We start from the raw sequence: 20,945 nt of genomic DNA on the forward strand, positions 1-20,945 counted from the left end.
CCTTGTAAAGACCTGGACGCACAGGGATCCAAACACCTAAAAATTACAATTCTGTCAGGAGAACGCTGTTTAATCATATTTTTTTAAACTACCACCATCATGTGTAAAAACCAATAGGTCTGTCCTTAGCAATTGTGAGGTCGTTTTTGTTTGCTTAATTTGAAAACCTGCAATATGGAAAAACAGTGTGATAAATATATCAAATAAAGGAGCATTCCAGAGCCCAACACAACAGCACATACACTGAAGTGTACTCCTTCTCATGCTCCTGTGCGCATGTGATCGAACAAAATGCTCTCATTCACAACGCGGACAGCCGGTGAATGAAGTAGGTTGACAAACTACCGTGTAACCTGAAGTTACGGGGCAGTAGATGAGCTATACAACGAATGGGAGATATGCAACTCTACTTAGCAGAACTATTAAATAACAAAAATCAAGGAGCAGCTCCAGTGGAATTGCTAGTGGTATATAAAGCAAGTTGGGCAAAAATGAACAGCTTTTCCATCCATAGAACGAAGTGAGCATCTCCCGGTTTGAACACTGAAAGTGTTCAGACCTGAAGCGCTTTGCAATTTCTGGCTCTAAAGGTGGGGAAGGAGGGCACAGAGAGGTTTTGTTAGCCTTGGGGATGCCACAACACCTAATCAGCAAAATACATTTTTATAGGCACATAAGCTGGCACTGGAGATTAGAGAACAGTGAGGGAGGTTTAAAAGGGGAGCCAAGGAAGGTCGAACTATTGGTACTCACAGCTCAGATCTTTTGGCCCTACTTTCGGTTTGAGAAGGAAAGGGCTTTTACAGGTTATTTTGTTAAGAAAATAAGTGCCGGGACTCTTGTCAGAAGGCAGCTTGCACAAGGCCATTTCTCCTGACAGCACCACCTAAAACAAAATAGAAAGTGGGCGAAAATGTGGTGCAATGGCCAGAGCTGCCGACCTTGGGAACGAGGCTAGAGGTTTGGCGTCAGCTCAACATTAGCAGCTGAAATCAGTGGTTAATTTGTTTGTATGAGATGCTCTTTAACTTGACTCAACCTATAATCGAAATGTTTGCCTGTTTCCTATTCCACTCGTCTACAGCAAGCCAGCGTTGTCTTAGCAGAGGCGTCTCGTATGCAACTCCGAGACCAGATGCCTTTAGTTAAGACAGCGCAGGGCCCACCTTGCGGGTGTTCGTGCAGTGGAGGGGGCGGGGCGGACGGGGAGGAAAAGGTACGGAGCAGTGTAAAAGGTATACCGCGATGCTCCGAGAAAAAAAACACAAAGCCACATGAAGGGCGTAGATGGGTGAGGGAGGGGAAACAATGGAGGAAGCGTAAGATATGTGAATGATTGAAAAAACAAAGTTGATTGAGCCGTGCGCAACGCAACGCTCGGCTACCATTATTAAGTATGTGATATGATTTCTTTAATTAAGGTAGAGCCTGTCTTGCGGATGTTGGTATAGCAGTGTAGAGAAGGAGGAACTGAGCGTATTTTAAAGATGTGACGCAATGCTTCCGGTAAAACAAGTTCTCGGCATTGCGTGGTGGGGGCAGGGAGCGGCACTGCGTGGCGGGGGCGGGGGAGCGGCTTCCTTTGAAGTCTGATGCCGATGGTGTACGATGTGCACGCGCCTGGCACACATGCACTGTTGGCAATCTGCCTCTGGGTGCATTTTTCAGAGCCCATACTTAAGTCTCACTGAGAACGCATGGGCGTTCAATCAGCGAGACCTAAAAATAACCTATCCTTGTAAATACTCAGAAGGTAGATCTGTAGTCATTATTGGAGGCTGAATGTAACACCCTAAGATCAGATTACGAGTCTGGCGGTCCTAGGACCGCCAGACTTGTGGTGGTGCGGCAGATCCAGCCACCGCCGCCCCGGAGGTCCGACCGCCCGATTACGACTCGGGCAGTCAGACCACACTAGGACCACCGGATCCGCCAGGGAACTGCCGTTCACTGGCATAGGAGCAGCAGTCAGAGGCCGCAATATGCTTGGCGGGACCATCATGGCCCTGCCAAGCATATTACGAGTTTCCTCTAAGCCAGGCTGTTCATGGCAGTAATCCGCCATGAAAAGCCTAGTGGAGAGGAAAGAAAGGGGGCCCTGCAGGGCACCCCTGTGCCTCAAACATATGTGGATGCACACAGGGAGTATCACATGTGCCCCCCTGTGTGCACGCACATAGGTTCCTGTACGCATGGACTTTCAAGTCCATGCTGTGCAGGAACTTTTTGAGGCGTTCCCATTGCGATGCCCCGTTAAAAGGCACAGTGCTGCCTTTTAAAGGGCACCACAGGGGGAACCACCACGCCGCCCACCAGACCACTGAAAAGTAGTGATCTGGCGGGCAGGCGGCAGAGACCTTTGGCGTAATTAGGCCCTTAGTGTAAACAGTTGTGTTGCAAGGTACTAACCTAGGATTTGCCTATTAAAGAGACGAGGCATTTCTTCCGAGTTTATAAACCTGTGCTGTTCAATTACACTATTTTCTGTGTCTGCACGTAATGCATACGGACTAGCAATACAGAAAGAAGTCCAGAACTCAAATGCAAGATTATGACAGTTTTATATACAAGCCTAGGCACTATTGTATCAATCGGGTGTCCCTCTGTACGGCAGAGCTGACAGACCACATACTTTACTATTTACACCAAGCAGTACCTCAATAAAGTCAAACAGAATAAGAAGTGCCAATTGAAGATTAAACTGTGATCACAGCAGGATGGTTTGTGTTGAGTTTCTAATTAGGCACTGCTCACAACGAACGCACTACAATAAACGGTAAAAAAGTAGCTTTCTATCCCACATAATATTTGTTTGCAACTCAGAGCAGTTAATGGAAAACATAAGAGATTTAAACTTGATAACATTTAAGAGAATTCCTAAAATATAAACCCGTGAGGAAGGTTATACTGTTCTTATATTGGACTGTAAGGTTTAGAGGGTTAGTACAGTGCGGCATGGGCTGTTCTTTCTTGCTGACGAGTTCCCAGATGCTTGTCTGGATTCACATTGAGGTAAAGACCGCCCACCCCATGATTGGTCTTTTATTTATTTATTTATTTATTTGTTAGATTTATACCGCGCATGGCTGCCCCAGCAACGGGGCGTCCCAGCGCACCAACAACTCCTGGACATTAACCGCAACAAACAGCCTTAAGCCGGGAAAAGCCAGGTCTTAATGGCTTTCCGGAACGCAAGATGGTTTTGGATTATTCTAATTGACCCGGGGAGAGAGTTCCAAAGTTGCGCGGCCAGACAGCGGAAGGAACGACCACCCGCTCGGCGGCAGAAGAACTGCATATTAAGGATATTGTGCAGGGGGCAGATGGTCAGGCGAGCCTAAATAGAAATGCCACTATTAAAGCGGATCTCCAGGGAATAGTCACTCAGAAAGAGGCCAGAGAATACCAGTCTTCCATGGCAAAGCGTTATGAAACGGGTGAGCAGGCGGGGAGGGCATCTGCACTCCGGATCAGGCAGAAGAGGACTAAAAACACAATTTCCAGTATACAAGAGGATGGTATCGATTATACGGTGCCTAAGGATATATTAAGAGTTTTTAAGACCTTTTATCAAAAAATGTATGATGAGGAAGATAGGTTGCATGATCAGAGACCGGAATGCGACGATGTTGGTCCTGTGTTAGACAAGCATAGCAGGGATCTATTGGATAGAGACCTGCCCCTGACTGAAGTAAGGAAGGCTTTGCGGGAGTTAGCAGCTGGTAAGGCCGCAGGCCCAGACGGGATTCCCCTGGAAGTCTACAAATGCCTAGAAAAAGAGATCGCTCCAATCCTTCTTTATTTATTTAATGGTATAGTCTATACAGGCGTAAACCCAGACTCTTGGAAAGAGACTAATATTGTTATATTTCATAAAAAGGGCAAACCCAAAGATAACCCAGGGTCATGTCGACCAATCTCGCTTATCAACGCGGACACCAAATTATACTCTAAGTCTGGGCGAAAAGATTGGGGGGGGATCATTGGCCGCCTCGTCTCTCCATGGCAGCATGGGTTTGTGCCAGGCAGGGGCACAACGGATCATACCAGACGGGCCATCGCACTATTTGATGCCCATGCTGCCACGGGGGGAGGGATGGCCATGGTCCTCCTCGAGGCGGAGAAAGCGTTTGACCGAGTGGTCCGGGAGTTTCTGTGGGGTATCCTAGCTGGCAGGGGTTTTGGGAATAAAAGCATAAGAGCCATTAAGGCGACGTATAGGGACCCAGTGGCGAGGGTTATGGTCATGGGCCAGCGATCTGACGAAATATTAATTAGAAGGGGCACTCGCCAAGGATGCCCGTGCTCTCCAATTTTGTTTTCTTTATACATTGACCCGCTCATCCAGAAAATTTTAGCCTCTGAACAGATTACCCCAGTGATGCTTAATGGTCACTCCACTAAATTGTAAGCATACACAGACGACTTGGCAATAATAACCACGGATCCTCATCAATCTATGATAGAGTTGTGTCAACTGTCCAAGGATTTTGGGGGGCGGTCTGGGTATCGCTTGAACGAGGAAAAAACTCAGATAATCTGCACGAATAATATCATTAAGACAGATCAAAGGTTTGTAGATTCAGCCGTGTATCTGGGGGTAAGGGTTAATGCCAATGTGGATGTGATAGTTAAAGATAACTATTTACCCTTGATAGATTCTATTGAAACCGAGCTGAAAAGAATCGATGTGTTACATCTATCACTGATCGGGAGGGTGAATGTTTTAAAAATGACCATGTTTCCAAAGGTTATGTATTATTTCGGGCCATTCCACTGCTGTTAGAAGAAAGGGTGATCAGAAAAATAGAATCAGTATTTTTGCGGTTCATCTGGCAGTATGGCAAAACCAGACGATTGATTACTCGTATGTCCTTGCCAGAGGGGAGGCTTGGCTATGCCGAACCTTAGGTTGTATCGGTACAAATGAATATACTGTTTCAATTAGATCCTGTAGCACTAGAAAGCCATCCGGATAATCAGGCACCCCCCTCCATCTTTGAGCTCCTATTGGGAAGGAAGGCTATTGGGTTACTAAGGTGTGAAGTGGACCGCAGGTATTATAAAGAGAGCTAGATACAAGATTCTGGAAGGGGTGTGGGGGACATGGAAGGCAGTCAGGAAATTTTTGAATATTCCAAAAATAAATGGCAATATCGATCTTTGGAACTCCAACATCTTTCCCCATCTAGGCCAGAACAGGGACAGTCGACTTTGGAATGAGCGGGGGGTAAAGTGCTTGGGGGACATTATGGTAGCTGATGATATCCTTGGCTTTGACATATTGCAGCAGAAATTTGGTATTCCATCTAGCCAGTGGCTGTTATATAGTGAAATTGTCCAGACATTGCGGGCAAATAGGCCAAGGATCTCTCTCCCTGCGGCAAACCCAATGGTCTAATATCTGAGAAAAGGGGGCAGGAAAATAAGAATAGGGTATAATTATTTACAACAAGGTATTTTGTCCCAGAAGTTAGGGGACCCAGATGTTGACCTAGATCTTGCCTTACTCATGAGTAGGAAAATCTTCCGATCCTCAAATCTGAAGGCCCAGCATTACAAGACTCTGTATAATTTATACTACACCCCCGCAAAATTATTTGCTTCGGTGTACGGGAAGACGTCAGATGCACCAGATGTAATATGGGTCCCGCAGATTTACTCCATATATGTGTTATCACTGCCCTAATTTGGCTCCAATTCTTAGGGAAATACAGGTGTTTTTGGAGAGGCTGCTAGATCAAAACATCGATCTATCCCCTACAATGGTTTTACTAGGTACTGATGGGAAACTGAAGGCTGTGGGGCATGCCGAAGCCCTGGTTTTCATCTCAGTGGCAGTGTTACGCATACTTATTTCTTCTGGTTGGAAGGATAACACCGCGCCCACTTTCCAGATGTGGCTCACAAGGTTATTAGGAATGCATAATACAGAGGCGTGTTTATATGAATTTAAGGGAAAGAAATTGCAGGAAATGGGAAGAAACATCTTGGCTCCCCTCAGAAGATGGAGGGAATTTAGGCGTTGAACTTTTAAGGAGAAATTTTGTAATAAGAAAAACTGTTCCTTTTATCCTGCCTGAGTTGTGCTGGCATGCATTTTAATTTTGTGAGCCTTGTGTCTTTTTATTAATGCTATCAACTGATGCTTTTATCTTGCCCTATCTATTCTGGTATGAAATCTATTAGACTGGTGCCTTCTTATTAATGTTTGATTGATGCTGATGTATTTATTCTGATATTGTCTCTTTCTTTTTTGTACCTCAATTGCACCTTAACATCTCAATAAATATCATTTAAAAAAAAAAAGGAACGACCACCCGCTCTGGGTCTCCGGACACGCGGGGTGCATACCAGTGCTGCGGTGGCAGACCTTAATGGACGACGGGGAGCGTAGGACTGCAACAATCCTCTCAAAATCAGCCGGAGCCTGTGGTGATAAGATCTTATGCGCTAAGCGAAGCGTCTTAAATTGGATACGCTTTGCTATTGGCAGCTAGTGGAGCCTCTTCAAGACAGGGGAAACTGAACAGGTATAGGGGAGAGCCATCAACATGCGAGCGGCAGCGTTCTGTGCCCTCTGCAGGCGCTTAACGCAGGCTTTGTTTGCGCCTAGATATAGGCAGTTCCCGTAGTATAATCTCAACAGAATGGTCGCCTGTAGGATGAGTTGGCGGACTTTCCGGGGAAAAAAGCCCAGTAGTGGTTTCAAGCCCCTCAAAGCGCCAAAGCACGTTCCAGCCACAGCTTTGGATTGGGCATCGAAAGTTAGTTCGCTGCCGAACCAAATACCGAGATTTTTCACTGTCTCCTTAGGCGCCGGAGCAGGGATCAGCTGGTCCGGCCAGTAACTCTCGGACCACATCCCTCGATCTCTTCCGAACAGCAGGATTTCGGACTTGCGTTCAACTGCAGGCAGTTAGCTGCCATCCAGTCCGCTATAGCGGCCAGATCCTCCTTGAACTTCACCAGATTTGTGACTTTTTTTGGGAGAAAGCGATCACCAGCTGGGTGTCATCCGCGTAAGATACCAGTGCCAGGCCCCTATCCCTCGCCAACGCAGCCAGAGGCTGGACGTAGATGTTGAACAATAGAGGACTTGGCACTGATCCCTGCGGTACACCCTGGCGCAAGGCAAACTCCTGTGACTGGAAAGGCGGAACATGCACTTGGAAGGACCTTTCTGCCAAAAATGACCGAAGCCACTTTAAAGTCCAATGTCTTCTGGTAAATGGGTTTTCAAAGCAGAAGACTGTGTAGGGGGAGGTGGGGGGTTTGGATCATGCGAACATCCTTCCAACCAGTGTCGATAAGCCAAAAATATGATAAATGATTCACAGAATGTTAGTGCTTCTGCAACTTACAAGAAGCTTCATGGACCAGAAGTGGATAATTTATGTTTGTTGGGCACACTAGAGTTTCTAGACTGTAAGAGATTACATTCAGAAAAGCCTAAAAGGTTATTAAGCCACATCTGTACAGTCAAAGAGTATATGAAGTAGATCACCAACCATTCTTCATCAGGGTGCTCCGGAGGAGGTATCTCTGATTCGTGTAGTCTTTCTTCTCTCTCATCACATTCTGATTCTGCATTACTTGGTGCCTTCTGATTCAGAGCTTGGACCTCTTTCCTCTTATCGATTATCTTCTGAGTGAAGTCCACAAGAAAAAGATCTTCAGTTTCCTCATCTGGGAAAAAGGTATTTATTCCAAATTTAAATCTAGAAATCAAACCACAGACCTTTGTCTCTGTCTTTTAAGCGCCAACAATAGTTTGGCTTGACCTGCCTTGTTACTCCTGAACTGGAAACTCATGTAGCCAAACACCAGTTAAATTATCCTTCGGAACACAACTAATCTAGTGTCATTGCTACTCCATGTAAATTACAAACACGAGTCCTCAATCCAATGTACAAAGATAGAATCAGAAAAAAAAGGAAGAGGCAGGTTTGATTAGGACCCACTGTGCATAGGAATTGTATGAAGCAACCTTTTAGAACAAAGGTCAGTTAGTAAAATTATTTACTGGTCCCAAATTATGTCCAGTTTTTTTGCAAACAATAATCAGTACACCTGACTCACAGCTATAATTTTTTTAAAATATTTTCATAAACTGCTAGATAAATTTACATAAATCAATATAAATATGCCTAATGTATGGCCAATGCATTTGTTCAAAGTTTTGTGTAATTATATTCAGGTTGTTTAGGTCTCGCGACCTATCAATGCGCGCAAGCGCATTGAGCGGAGCGAGAATTCAAGTGGTCAAAATGCTCGTGAAACCAAGGGTTTCATTCCTGCGGTTTTGTTTGAGTTCACGTGAATCACGTGACCAAACAAGCACGCGCATTCCCGGCCGCACAGCACAACAAAGGGCTTCTCCTCCCCTAATTATTCATGGCCGGCCGCAGGCCGGCCGTACTTTCAGTTTCCCGGCATTATCAGATACGTGTTGTTTTTCACTTTGTCTCCGTGCGTGCTTTTTCGTTCTAACCTTCTCTAATCTCTAGCTGTCTTTGATTCTATCTACAATCTCTCTGTGTCTACCTCTTCCCTCCCCTCTTGGTCCGTCTCTGTCTTTGCCGGTCTTTCTCTCTCCGAGTGTCTCTCGCTTCAGCCCTACCCCCACACACACTATCTTGTTATCCACGTATCCTGCCTGTCTCCTTACCCCTGGCCCTATGGCTTGTTTTATGATTCTTTATCTTCTCCCCCTGTTCTTGTCTCTGTCTCATCTCCGCCCCCCACTCCCCTGGCTCAGCTTGGCTTTATTTCTGTTTCTCGTAGTCTTTCTGTGCATCATCCAAGCATCCAGCCAGATTTATTGTTTCTTTATCAAAGGTTACGCTCTGTTCCAAAACTTTGGTTTTGGAAGACTAGTCGCTGTTGAGAGAAACCCTGCTTTTCACAAGAACGCAATTGTTTTTTTTTTAACAAATGAATGAAAATGAAATGAAATGAAAATAGCCGCTTTGTGTTTTCATTTTGAAGAAAAGAATTCTAGAGCGCCAACCTTTGCCTCCGAACGAAAGCATGCAGCTGTACTTGGCCTCATAGAAGCTTGCAGTGATGCTAAGCCTCAGCCGTGCAGCGGTTTGCTACCTTTTTGAGGGAAAGACCGTAGATCACGTGTGAAATGTATTGAACCTACTAATTTCAACCATGGGAAGAAATGAAGGAATGTGCTGATGTATCCAGGTTATGGGTGGTGATTGTTGACACTGTCTGATGTGTTCTTGTGGCTGTTAACATTTGGATGTGAGACTGACTGGTACTCATCGCATACCGCATACATGCAACCCTTCAGTGTATCTCATTGAAAGTGGACCCCCTCGTACTCGTGGGATTATGAATCCTAGTAGCACAGACGACCGTGAAAACAGAACTCTACAATGCCGTTCCTGCAAACGCTGACCAGCTGCAAACGCTGACCAGCTGAAATGGCTCAAGTGCGTGACCAGTAGTAGTAAGTAGAGATAAAGAGCTCACACACGCGTCCGAAAGGTGGTCCAGAGTATTGTCCACTGACCACTTGGGACACTCTTACGGAAAGGCAGTGTCATTTCGTACCTGAGGAATTTGGAAGGGTTTGTAAAATGTGAGCTAACACTCCTGGTCTTTCATCATATTGGATCTGATGAAATGAAAACTTCATTGCTGTAGGCCTTGCCCTGAATAAATAAAGTTCTTTGGTCCCTACTATCAAATGAGTGTGCCTTCAACCCCACCAGCCAGTGCTGGAGCAGCTGCCACCCCTTAGAACAGAGAGACGAGCCTGGGGTAATGTACACGCCGCACATGGTATTTATTTATTTATTTATTTTTATTTATTTATGGAATTTTTAATGCGCACTACTACCCTGAGGTGTCTAGGCGCAGTGAGATACTCCAAGATACAGTGGTCAGGACACGATATTATAAGAAAGAGCTATAAGCTCTTTTTGCCAGATGGTTAATATTAATAATATTATTGATTGAGAAGAGCCAAGTCTTCAGAGCCTTGCGGAAGCTAATCAGGGTTGGCGCAGTTTTAATGTCTAAGGGGAGTGAGTTCCACAATATTGGAGTTGCTACCAAAAATCGTCTGTCGCCCCATGTTGCCGTTCTTGTGCGGGGTACAGACAGTTGATAGCTTGCTGCTGATCGTAGGTTCTTTTTAGGAGTGTACACCTGAAATGCCTCCTTTAGGAACTTTGGTCCAGTCTGATGGATGGCCTTATAGGCAATGCACAAAGCTTTGAATTTGATCCTGCTCTCCACTCTTAGCCAGTGGAGCTGACGTATGGCTGCCGAAGTGGAGTGGCGTCTGGGTATGTTGAGCAGTATCCGTGCTGCCATATTTTGGACAGATTGAAGTTTGTTCAGGATGCATTTATGCGTGTTGAAAAAGAGAGCATTTCCATAATCAAGCTTGGAAAACACTAAGGTAGTAATCAGTGTTTTTCCTGCTGATGCTGGTAAATACGGCAGAAGTTTTTTTATTTTTTTCAGCATGAAGAACGCCGCAGAGACCACCTTGTTAACATGATATCCAAAGGATAACTTGCTATCAAAAATCACTCCTAAATTCCTGACCTTGGCGGCTGGAACCGGAGGAGGGCCCATCTGACTGGGCCACCATGTCGGGGACCACTCTGGAGAGATATTACCAAAGGTCATCACCTCCGTTTTCTCCGCATTAAGCTTCAAACAGTTCCTGTGCATCCATGATTGTATGTCCAGTAACCCCTCCTGAAGCTTAGCTGCTACCACTGGGCCGTTCTTATGCACCGCCAGCACAAGCTGGGTGTCATCTGCGTAGGTGGTTAAACGCATCCCATAAGATTTGATGACCCTCGCCAAGTCCGCGACATAAATGTTGAAAAGCGTCGGACTTAACGAGGATCCTTGAGGGACCCCGCAAGGCAGTTCAGACGTCGGTGAGTAATGATTACCCAGTTTGACTGCCTGCTTACGGTCAGCTAAGAAAGAAACTATGAGTTCTTTTGCCAGATGGTTAATCCCGAGGGCTGCGACACGGTCGACCAAGATGACATGGTCGACCGTGTCGAAGGCCGCCGATAGGTCCAACAAGATAAGCACTGCCGCTCCTCCCGAGTCCATAATATGTCTGATTTCATCGGAGGCCTTTATCAGCGCTGTCTCGGTTCCGTGTCCTTTCCGGAACCCGAACTGAGTGTCATCCAAGAGTCCATTTTGCTCAATAAACTCTGACAACTGTTGGTTCATAATGGCCTCTACGATTTTAGCCGGGAAGGGAAGGCAAGCAATAGGCCTATAGTTGGCCGTAACGGTGGGGTCTAGGGAAGGCTTCTTGAGCAGAGGTTTGACAATAGCCTTCTTCCAAATCTCAGGGTAGACACCAGTTTTGAAGATGGAGTTACAGATATCGGTGAGCGGCTGGGTGATGGTGTTATGTAGTTGGTTCATTATGAGGGGAGGACATGGATCAAGCGGAGATCCAGATTTGATCTTGGCAACAAGCATGCAGACCTGATCTTCAGTGACTGACCGAAACTGAGCGAAGAGAGGGTGAGTGGGCGCTGGATGGATGGATAGGTCCATGGATCCTCCCACTGGTTCTTTGGAGAATGTGGAGTAGATATCCATCACCTTAGAGGTGAAGAATGTAGCCAGTGAGCTACAGAATTCCTGCGAATTCTCAGTTGTGGGTCCAGTTGGAGGATTAGAAAGAGAGCTCACCACTTGAAAAAGCATTCCGGCTGAGTTCTGTGCTTGCTCAATTTGGCCAGTGAAAAAAATATTCTTTTGCGTAATGAGAGCTTTCTTATATATTGCCAGTGCAGTTTTATAGACTTGCTTAGCGGGGGGGCTATAATGCTTTCTCCAGCGCCTTTCTAAGTTTCTGCAATACTGACGTTGGAGTCGCAGCTCCTCTGTATACCACTGGGCAGATGGAGTGGCTCTATTTGGACGATAAAATTTTTCAGGTGCAACTTGATTAGCTGCCTTCAGGATCCAATCTTGAAAATTAGTGGACATGGTTTCAGGATCACATGATCTTTCTGGGGCTGATGTCATAAGGAGATTAGTGAGGTGTGGAATGTCTGCATTTTTCCACCTCCGCGTCCCCACTGACGACCGGATTTTGGTCTGAGAGGTACACTTATGCACATTTGTTTGCACCTATCCAAGTCAAGCAGGTTAAGGTGAGGTTTATTGCTCAGTTTTACACCTGGACAGGGCTTCAACAAAAAGGCGAACGGTAAAGATCGGACCATCGACAGTGGTAAAGACATTCTTATGTCGCTTAAGCAGCTTAATAGGCCAACGCCGAACTCCGCTCCTTGACACCTGCCTATCAAACAACGGTTTTAAACTAATTGACATAACAATCGTCCGATCTCCCTCTAGGGATAGGATACTACAAGCGTCATTGTGCGCCTGTTCAAGATACCCCACCCACCCTCTCCCCCTTATTTCAACATCCTTTCGTGAAATAAATCCTGCATTCAGTTTTAACTTTGGATTTTGTAATCGCTTGTAATGTAGCACCCTCCAACTGATCTTGAACTAGACTAAAACAAATGTACTTTGCAGCACTTGGCTCCTCAAAGTATAACACTTCCAATCTGTGTTTTGTAGTAAAAAATGACAGCAGAACAAGGACGTTCATTGTCAAATATTCCTTAGTTATGAAAAGGGTTGGGGGTGGGGGGTCTCTTACCACATGCTCGGAAAATGCGACGGGCCACAGACAGAAGGTGCTTCCACTCTCCAAATTACAGCAGGTAATGGCCAAAAAAGTATTTCCGACAGTACAAGTCGATCACTAATTGCAAATGCTTGCTGCACACAAACTATGACAAAGGCTTTTCATAATTTGGTATTATGTCTTCGGAAACGGCGTTTGTTGAAGGAACTAAAGCCAATCCTTCCTCGTACAGCAGCTTGAGCACTTCTCCCTCGGTGACAGCACCAGTTATGGCAGTGAGTGAGCCAGAGCATTGTGACTGGTCTTTGGTGGACAGACATCTTTGTTGTATTCGTCATTGCCATGGCTTTGTGGACCAAAGAAGCTGCACCTTTTTCAGTAGGGCATAAGTTGCCAATTCCTTGTTCATATAGTGACACATCCCACAATGTGGCTATCTGTTTCAGTTCCACTACAGAAGAATGCTCCAAAATGCAAGGGGATGTTTCATTATGGAAAGGCTATGCACGGGACATGGAAACGCACAATATTTGAATGGACAGCACTCCCAGTGTACTCCTGGAATTCAGGAATACGGCAGCAGTAATTAGATCACTCTTATGGCAGAATGTTTGTGAATCAGGCCAGTGATCTCCAAGGACCACTCTTACTTCTTTACTTAATTCTCGTGCAGGTCTGTAGGCCTTTCAGATGCAACCTCCCCCCACCCTGTCTGGTGAGAGGCTGCTCCATTCATTACTACCCTGGCTGCCAATGGGGTTTTATAACATTGCTTGTGGCTTTCACCCCTCCTGTAGTATGCACTTAGTTAGACATGCCAACACTTTTCTCTTCTGCAGTGTATCCTATTCATTATTGAGCGCCTTATATGACACCCCGCTTGAGCCATGCACCGCACTGACCGCCCCTCTCTGGACTGTCTGTGTTCTTTGCCCTTCGACATACGTGACCTCCGGTACTGGACCCAGTAATACGCCTCATGAGGCCAGTAGGGGCGCTAAGGAGTAGCGCAGCATCCTTTCCTTCAGGTGACCATCTCACCATGTTAAACATAGTAACCGCAACATCACTCTCAGTTTGGTGGCTTTGGAGACCTTACTTCTCTTGCTCCAGCATGCTCTAATGTTTACCCCTCACGCATTCAGATTTCCAGTTTTATAAGGCTTTGTAAATCACTTACTCTTGTAGTACTTATGGCTTACTCCTTACAGGAGTAAGGCACACAATGCAAGTTATTTTTTGTTAGGCCCATAGAAGGGTTTCTTTCGTGCGGTTTTGTTTAAGTTCACGTGAATCACGTGACCAAACGAGCACGCCCATTCACGGCCGCACAGCACATCAAAGGGCTTCTCCTCCCCTAATTATTCATGGCCGGCCACAGGCCGGCCGTACTTTCAGTTTCCCGGCCGCTCTGCATTATCAGGTACGTGTTGTTTTTCACTTTGTCTCCGTGCGTGCATCTCCCTCGTGGTTTTCCCCCACCACTCGTGTTGTTCTCTCCCTTGTGAACCCAACCCACCCCCCCCTTGCATTTCCCGTACTTGTCTTTATTTTTTTCCTTTCTATTCTTTTCTCACGTATATTTTTGCTTCTTTTTCGTTACATTCCTTTATTTTCCTTTGTGTCTCCCTTTTTCATAGGTAATGTTTCCTATCCCACTGTTCCGTTGTTCCTTTTCTCTTTCTTTCGTGTGTCGTGTTGGTGACGCATTATTTAACTTTGTCTCCGTGCGTGCGTCTCCCTTGTGGTTTTCACCCACCACTCGTGTTGTTCTCTCCGTTGCCAATAGGTCGCGCAGTAGGAAAGTTGGAGCTATTACAATTGCAAATAACAATGCCTTTTATTTTTGTTTTCATTTTAAAAACATAAAGGGCTTTGTCATTTACAAAACCAATAGCTCCAACTTTCTTACTGCGAGACCTATTGGCAACGCCAGTGCTTGTCTCCTATGCCACCACAATGTCTTCACTATGGGAGATTAAGTGTACAAGTAACATGTGGGAACTTCCATTACCCTAAACCAGCCCAGAGGTAAACAAAATATTTCAAAGCAAATATGTAACATTGGGCCAATTTTACAAGCAAACAAACCATTTTTTATTAACACCTTGGATGAATGTTATGTTATGTTAATAACTTTTATTTGGCGCACAGCTGCCCCAGCGAAGGGGCGTCCTGGCGCCTGATCAGGTACCACAACATAACAGGTAAAGCTGAGCAGGGAATCAATTAACAGAGGCGAACAGGTGGGTTTTGATGGCGCGTCTGAAAAGAGTTAGGCTGTTTAGGGCACGAATGTGTACAGGAAGGGAATTCCATAAATCAGCCGCCAGAATACGAAAGGAGCGTCCTCCCATCCTGCTCAGTCTGAATCTTGGCTTAATCGCCAGATGGTGAGATTCAGACCTGAGGGACCGCGTAGGGACATACGAAGAAATAAGGCCCGCAAGGGCGGGTGGGGAGGAAAGCTTCAGGATCTTAAATGTTAGACAGAGAGCCTTAAATTTGATTCTCTGTCTGACCGGAAGCCAATGAAGGGAGGTCAGAACGGTGGAGACGGAGCGTCGTCTCGGAAGGCCCACAATGGCCCGTGCAGCAGCATTCTGCACCCTCTGAAGCCTAGTAGCCTCAGCCTGATTAACTCCAAGCAGCAGGGCACTCCCGTAGTCCAGCCGAGAGAGGATAGAGGCCTGAACCACCAGTTGCCGCGTGGGAGGGTCGAAGAATTTGAGGACAGGTCTTACTCCTCGCAGGATACCAAAACAGGTAGCTGCAGTCTTCTTTGTATGGCTGGTGAAAGAGAGGTTGGAATCCAGCCAGACCCCCAGATTTTTAACTTCGGCCGCTGGAATGGGAGACACCCCCAATTCGGGAGGCCACCACTGGTCTCCCCAAAGTTCCGCCTGCTTCCCTAAGATCAGGACCTCGGTTTTCTTAGCATTAAGCTGTAGGCAGTTGTTACGCATCCAATTAGCCACAGCTATAAGTCCTGCACGGAATCTGGGCGCATTCACCTCAGGGTCCCCACTAAGTGTCACCGCCAGCTGCGTGTCGTCGGCGTACGATGTCATGGTAAGGCCACATTGCCTGACGACAGCGGCCAGCGGTTTCACATACAGATTGAACAGTGTGGGGCTTAAAGCAGAGCCCTGAGGGACTCCCAGACCCAGAGAGTGGAAAGAGGACTGGCCAGGTGGAATGGCTACTTTAAAAAAACGGTCCGAGAGGAAAGAGCGGAACCACTGAAGAGCCTTCCCAGCGATACCTACTTCCTCCAAACGCCGCATCAAGATGTCATGAGACACCGTGTCAAACGCGGCGCTCAGGTCTAACAAAAGGCGCGCCGCAGTCTGCCCCGCATCCAGCACTGACCGCAGATGGTCAGTCATAAAGAGCAAGGCAGTTTCAGTGCTGTGCTGCGAGCGAAACCCATTTTGACTCTCGTCAAGAATATTATTACGAGAGAGATGGGCAGACAAGATGGAGTTCACGTGTGCCTCAGTGACCTTAGCGGTCCAGGGCAGGAGGGAAATAGGCCGGTAATTCTCCGGGAGCAAGGGGTCAAGGTTGGGTTTCTTCAAAATAGGGCTGACCACAGCTTGCTTCCAGGAGGAAGGAACCACGCCCTCACTAAGGGAGAGATTAATCAGGTCCAAAATGGGCTCACGACAGAGGGGCGGGATGAGAGTAAAAAACTCCGGCTTCAGCGGGTCTAAGGGGGACCCAGATTTAATTTTGAGGCTAAGAGTGTCAAATACCTCGTTAGACATGGCCGGCAAGGAGGACAGAGTTTCAGAGACCGAGACCTTCACAGCACTAGGAGCATCCCCGGGAACAGATGGTATAAATCCTCGATAGATTGTCTGCACCTTCTCGACGAAAAAGGATGCCAAGCTTTCACAGTGCGAGTCCGTGCAGATTTCACGCGAGGTAGCCCGTTTCCCCATCAGGTCTTTAAGTACCTTGAAGATTAATTTGGAAGGGTTAGGGCTATTGGAGAACTCAGCTGCGTAATAAGCAGCCCGGGTTTGACAGATAGCTCTGTGGTAGATCTTGAGCTGGGCAAAGTACTGCGATTTTAGCAAGGGATCAAAGGATTTCCTCCAGGCCCTCTCTGCTTGCCGGCAGGTTCTCTTAAGCTCGGCAAGAATCGCATTGTACCAAGGGCTGCGGGTTTTAGCGTGACATATAGACCAGCGCAGGGGTATAAGAGAATCGAGGGCGGTGAGGACCCAGTTACAAAACTGTTCATATCCTTGTTCCACATTCTGTAGTGTGCCTAGGGGCTGTGCCTCCATTATCCTAACAAACTCCTCCAGCTTGAGTTTACGCCAATTGCGCTTTAGGATCTGTTTATCCACAGGTTTAAGTTGTGGTTTATCTAAGGGACATGACACTTTAACCAACATATGGTCCGACCAACCCACCGCCATCGGGTCAGATGTTCTAGCCCGGACTAGGGTGGTGAAAAAGGGGTCAAGTATATGTCCTCCTATATGGGTGGGGGAGGTGACTAGTTGGTTAAGTTGCATCGCTTCAAGGTCCGCTAGCAAGGAGCTGATGGGTAGAGATGACGTCTGATCAAAATGTATGTTTAAGTCACCTACGATGTTAAAGTTAGCACAACTAGGAACCAGCGAGCTAACCACATCTACTAGGGCTGCCTTGAAGGTGGTGTCGTTCCCAGGTGGACGATAGATAAGCATGCCACTAAAGGTAAAATGATGACTAACCTTTACCTTAAAAGAGGCGCTTTCACACATAGGAAGATCCTGAGCCTTCCACTCAGCCGGGAAGCAAGATTTAGTCGCCATGGCTATACCACCTCCCCTAGTTGCGCGGTTCAAAGTGAACACCGCATAGGTAGAAGGGAAAGCCAGGTTTATGATGGCAGTGTCAGCATCCTGTAACCAAGTTTCGGTAAGAAAAATGATATCAGGAGAGTCCGTATCTATCATGTCCCGGATTGACTGATAGTGCTTGACCAAAGATCTAACATTCAAGCTCCATATATTAAGTGATCGCTCAGTACAGTCTATGTGAGTGCCGCGGGCAGTCTCTTCAATAGGGCGCACCCCAATGGGTGAGGCCAGAGAGAAACAGCCGCAAGCACAGTCATAAGGTCCCGAGAGTGGAGGTAAAGGGACATGGTTGCACACCGGAAGACTGTCTCTGATAGAAAGAATATCAGCACGATCGTACCTGAGCGTCACGATGTTACACATGATGGTAAAGTGGCAGAAGGCCAAAGGGCAACATTCATAACGTCATCCCAGCTTCTGTAAGGACTTGTAGCACATTCCCATACTTTTGACAATGATGCACAACTTTTTTCTTAGAGGGTGTTATTTGCAGTTTCTTTATTACAATATAAAATGCATTACAGTCATCTCATCAAAAGCAGCGCAATGATGTGTATGCAAATAACTAGGAGCTTACTAGAAATTCAACTTTAGAAGACTATTGAATGAAAGTACAATGACAGTCAGAATTAAGCGATGAGTTATGGAAATTCAACTTATTTTGGGGTCACTTATAATTTCAACATGATACTTGGAGAAGTGTGGCTTACTGGTTAGAGGAGGCAGACCTGGAAGCAGAGGTCAGCCCGGGACCAGGGTTCAATTCCCGGCTCGGCGGGGTCTTGAGTCCTAAAATTTCCATGGACTCGACAATTCTCGCTCCGGTGCCTACTCGATTCACGGGTTCACACTCTGCGACTCTGGGCAATAGCTTGCTTAATCTCCACAACGGCCCCTCGCGGCGGAATGCCTGGCTTTCACCTTGCGGATACCCTGCCGGGGTTATCTCACAGGGGAATACCAGGACGGGTTCCCTAAGCAAGCGCTTAGAAACCGCTCGGTGATTTGCGCTATATAAATTCCTGTACATTTACATACATGATAGACCTGTTTTAAAAAAATGTAGTCCGTATTTTTTTATTCAAATTGAAGCTAAAGCCACACTATTTCCGGTTATCACTTCTCAAAGGCTATGAAGATTAAAAATCTGTACTCTAAAACGCTATTAAGATTAAAAATCTGTACTCGCAGATGATCAATGCAGATAATCTCTGATCAAGAAAATGTGTAATCTCTAGTCATGATGTTTGACTCCAAGTTACATTAATCATCTATTGTATGCATTTCATGGAGTGTCATCTCAACTCCAAAAACCAGTGAAGATCTTTATTGTCAAATATGACAATGAAACTAAATGTGAACCAAGTAATAGCCTACACAGATTAAAATGTAAAGAGAGTAGGGCACATTATCATTTTCCCCCTAGCAAACATCATATTAATATTAAGCAGATATAGATAACCTCAATTCCCCTTTAATTTTGTTCAGCCAAGTACCCCATTCAAAATCTATACATAAGTCTACGACTCATACTTCAACGTATACAACAAGATGGGAATGTTTATCCTCCATTTTAGGCCACTAGACTATTCAAGATAGAAAGCATGGTTCAAAAGATCTATAACAAGCATTTACAATGCAATGGTCTCGGCTATGTTAAAGTTAGAGCTATTAGTTAGAGCTATTGGCATTGCAAATGGCATTTTTTTCATTTTTTTTTTTTTAAACAGAAATAAATAGTGTTGATATTTATAAGGGCAATAGGTGAGCATTAGAGAGTAGTAGAGAGTATTAGTGGACACAGAGCCACACACACGCAGAGCCACACACACACACACACACACACACACACACACACACACAGAGCCACACACACACACACACACAGAGCCACACACACAGAGCCACACACACAGAGCCACACACACACAGCTCTCTGCTCAGTAACGCCCTTGGCAACAGAGGCACAAAAAACCGGATCACAAGCAGGGAACAGAGGCACGAAAACCGGGAACAGAGGCCCGAAAACCGGGAACAGAGGCACGAAAACCGGGAACAGAGGCACGAAAACCGGGAACAGAGGCACGAAAACCGGGAACAGAGGCACGAAAACCGGATCACGAGCAGGGAACAGAGGCACGAGCAACGAACAGAGGCACGAGCAACGAACAGAGGCACGAGCAACGAACAGAGGCACGAGCAGGGAACAAAGGTACAAGCAGGGAACAGAGGCACAAGCAGGGAACACAGGCACAAGCAGGGAACACAGGCACAAGCAGGGAACACAGGCACAAGCAGGGAACACAGGCACAAGCAGGGAACAAAGGTACAAGCAGGGAACAGAGGCACAAGCAGGGAACAGAGGCACAAGCAGGGAACACAGGCACAAGCAGGGAACACAGGCACAAGCAGGGAACACAGGCACAAGCAGGGAACAGAGGCACAAGCAAGGAACAGAGGCACAAGCAGGGAACAGAGGCACGAACAGGGAACAGAGGCACGAAAACCGGATCACAAGTAGGGAACAGAGGCACAAGCAGGGAACAGAGGCACAAGCAGGGAACAGAGGCACGAACAGAGGCACGAAGCAGAAACCCTCATCATCCCTGTGCAGGGCGAGCTTGCAGCCCAGTCAAGTCTAAAACGCAGGCTCAGGGGCCTCCTTAAGGGTTTACCACCTTGGCCACAACACGCTCACTGATAGACTTCAGAATGCAACCAACACTCACGGCACATCCTTGACTGGCCTTCATCCCTCTAGAGCAAGCACAGCCAAAAAGTCAAACTAAGCCACTTTCTCTCCAATTTCTAAAGTGATAAAATACAACTCATCATGAAAGTTTGTGGCCCCAAGACCTGCTTTTCTTAAGTCTCCAATATTCTAGATCCCATCAAAGGGTGTGCACAAGAGAAGCCTGAAATTCAATCAGCAAATAAAATATATTCCGTCTTCTTCCCCAAGCCCTGCCCTGGCAAAACTAACTCACCCACTCATTGCTCCTTCAGCAGCTCTGCCCCTTCGCCCCGCCCCCCCCCCCCATGAAAAGATCCCTGGGGGCTAGCAGGTGCTCTCAGACTACCAGTGTCCGGAGCCTTTCATCAACAATTTCACCAATTCAGCAGAACATTCTTAAGCACAGAGTCCAACGTAAGATACATGCACAATTCAGGTCCCACTGCAAGCTATACAATACACTGCGCCGAATACTACTGCAATATCAGTTGAACAAACTTCAGAAAGCCCACCGCCTTCTTTTGGTCCAAGTGAAAAAGACACAACATAGATAGCTATTGTCTCGATTAAGCTGCCCCGGCTCTTAATCTGAAAGTGAAGAACATTCACGGTTCGAATAGTTGTGCTACCCTTGGACTCTTTTTGCAACACAATGCTCGCTGACACACCTAAC

The 20,945-nt window shown here is 46.4% G+C and overlaps 1 protein-coding gene across 2 annotated transcripts in view; it reads right to left on the reverse strand.

Moving 5' to 3' along the window:
• LOC147672947 (coiled-coil domain-containing protein 174-like) overlaps positions 1 to 20,945 on the reverse strand; it is a 74,551-nt gene that overhangs the window by 37,229 nt on the left and 16,377 nt on the right. For both annotated transcript variants that reach the window (XM_086947907.1, XM_086947906.1), the window contains exon 5: positions 7,512 to 7,689. In XM_086947907.1, coding sequence (XP_086804033.1) covers positions 7,512 to 7,689 — 178 coding nt within the window. The remainder of the gene's footprint in view (positions 1 to 7,511; positions 7,690 to 20,945) is intronic.

This window comes from Lissotriton vulgaris, assembly GCF_964263255.1.
Source record: "Lissotriton vulgaris chromosome 9 unlocalized genomic scaffold, aLisVul1.2 SUPER_9_unloc_2, whole genome shotgun sequence".
NCBI classification, from domain to species: domain Eukaryota; kingdom Metazoa; phylum Chordata; class Amphibia; order Caudata; family Salamandridae; genus Lissotriton; species Lissotriton vulgaris.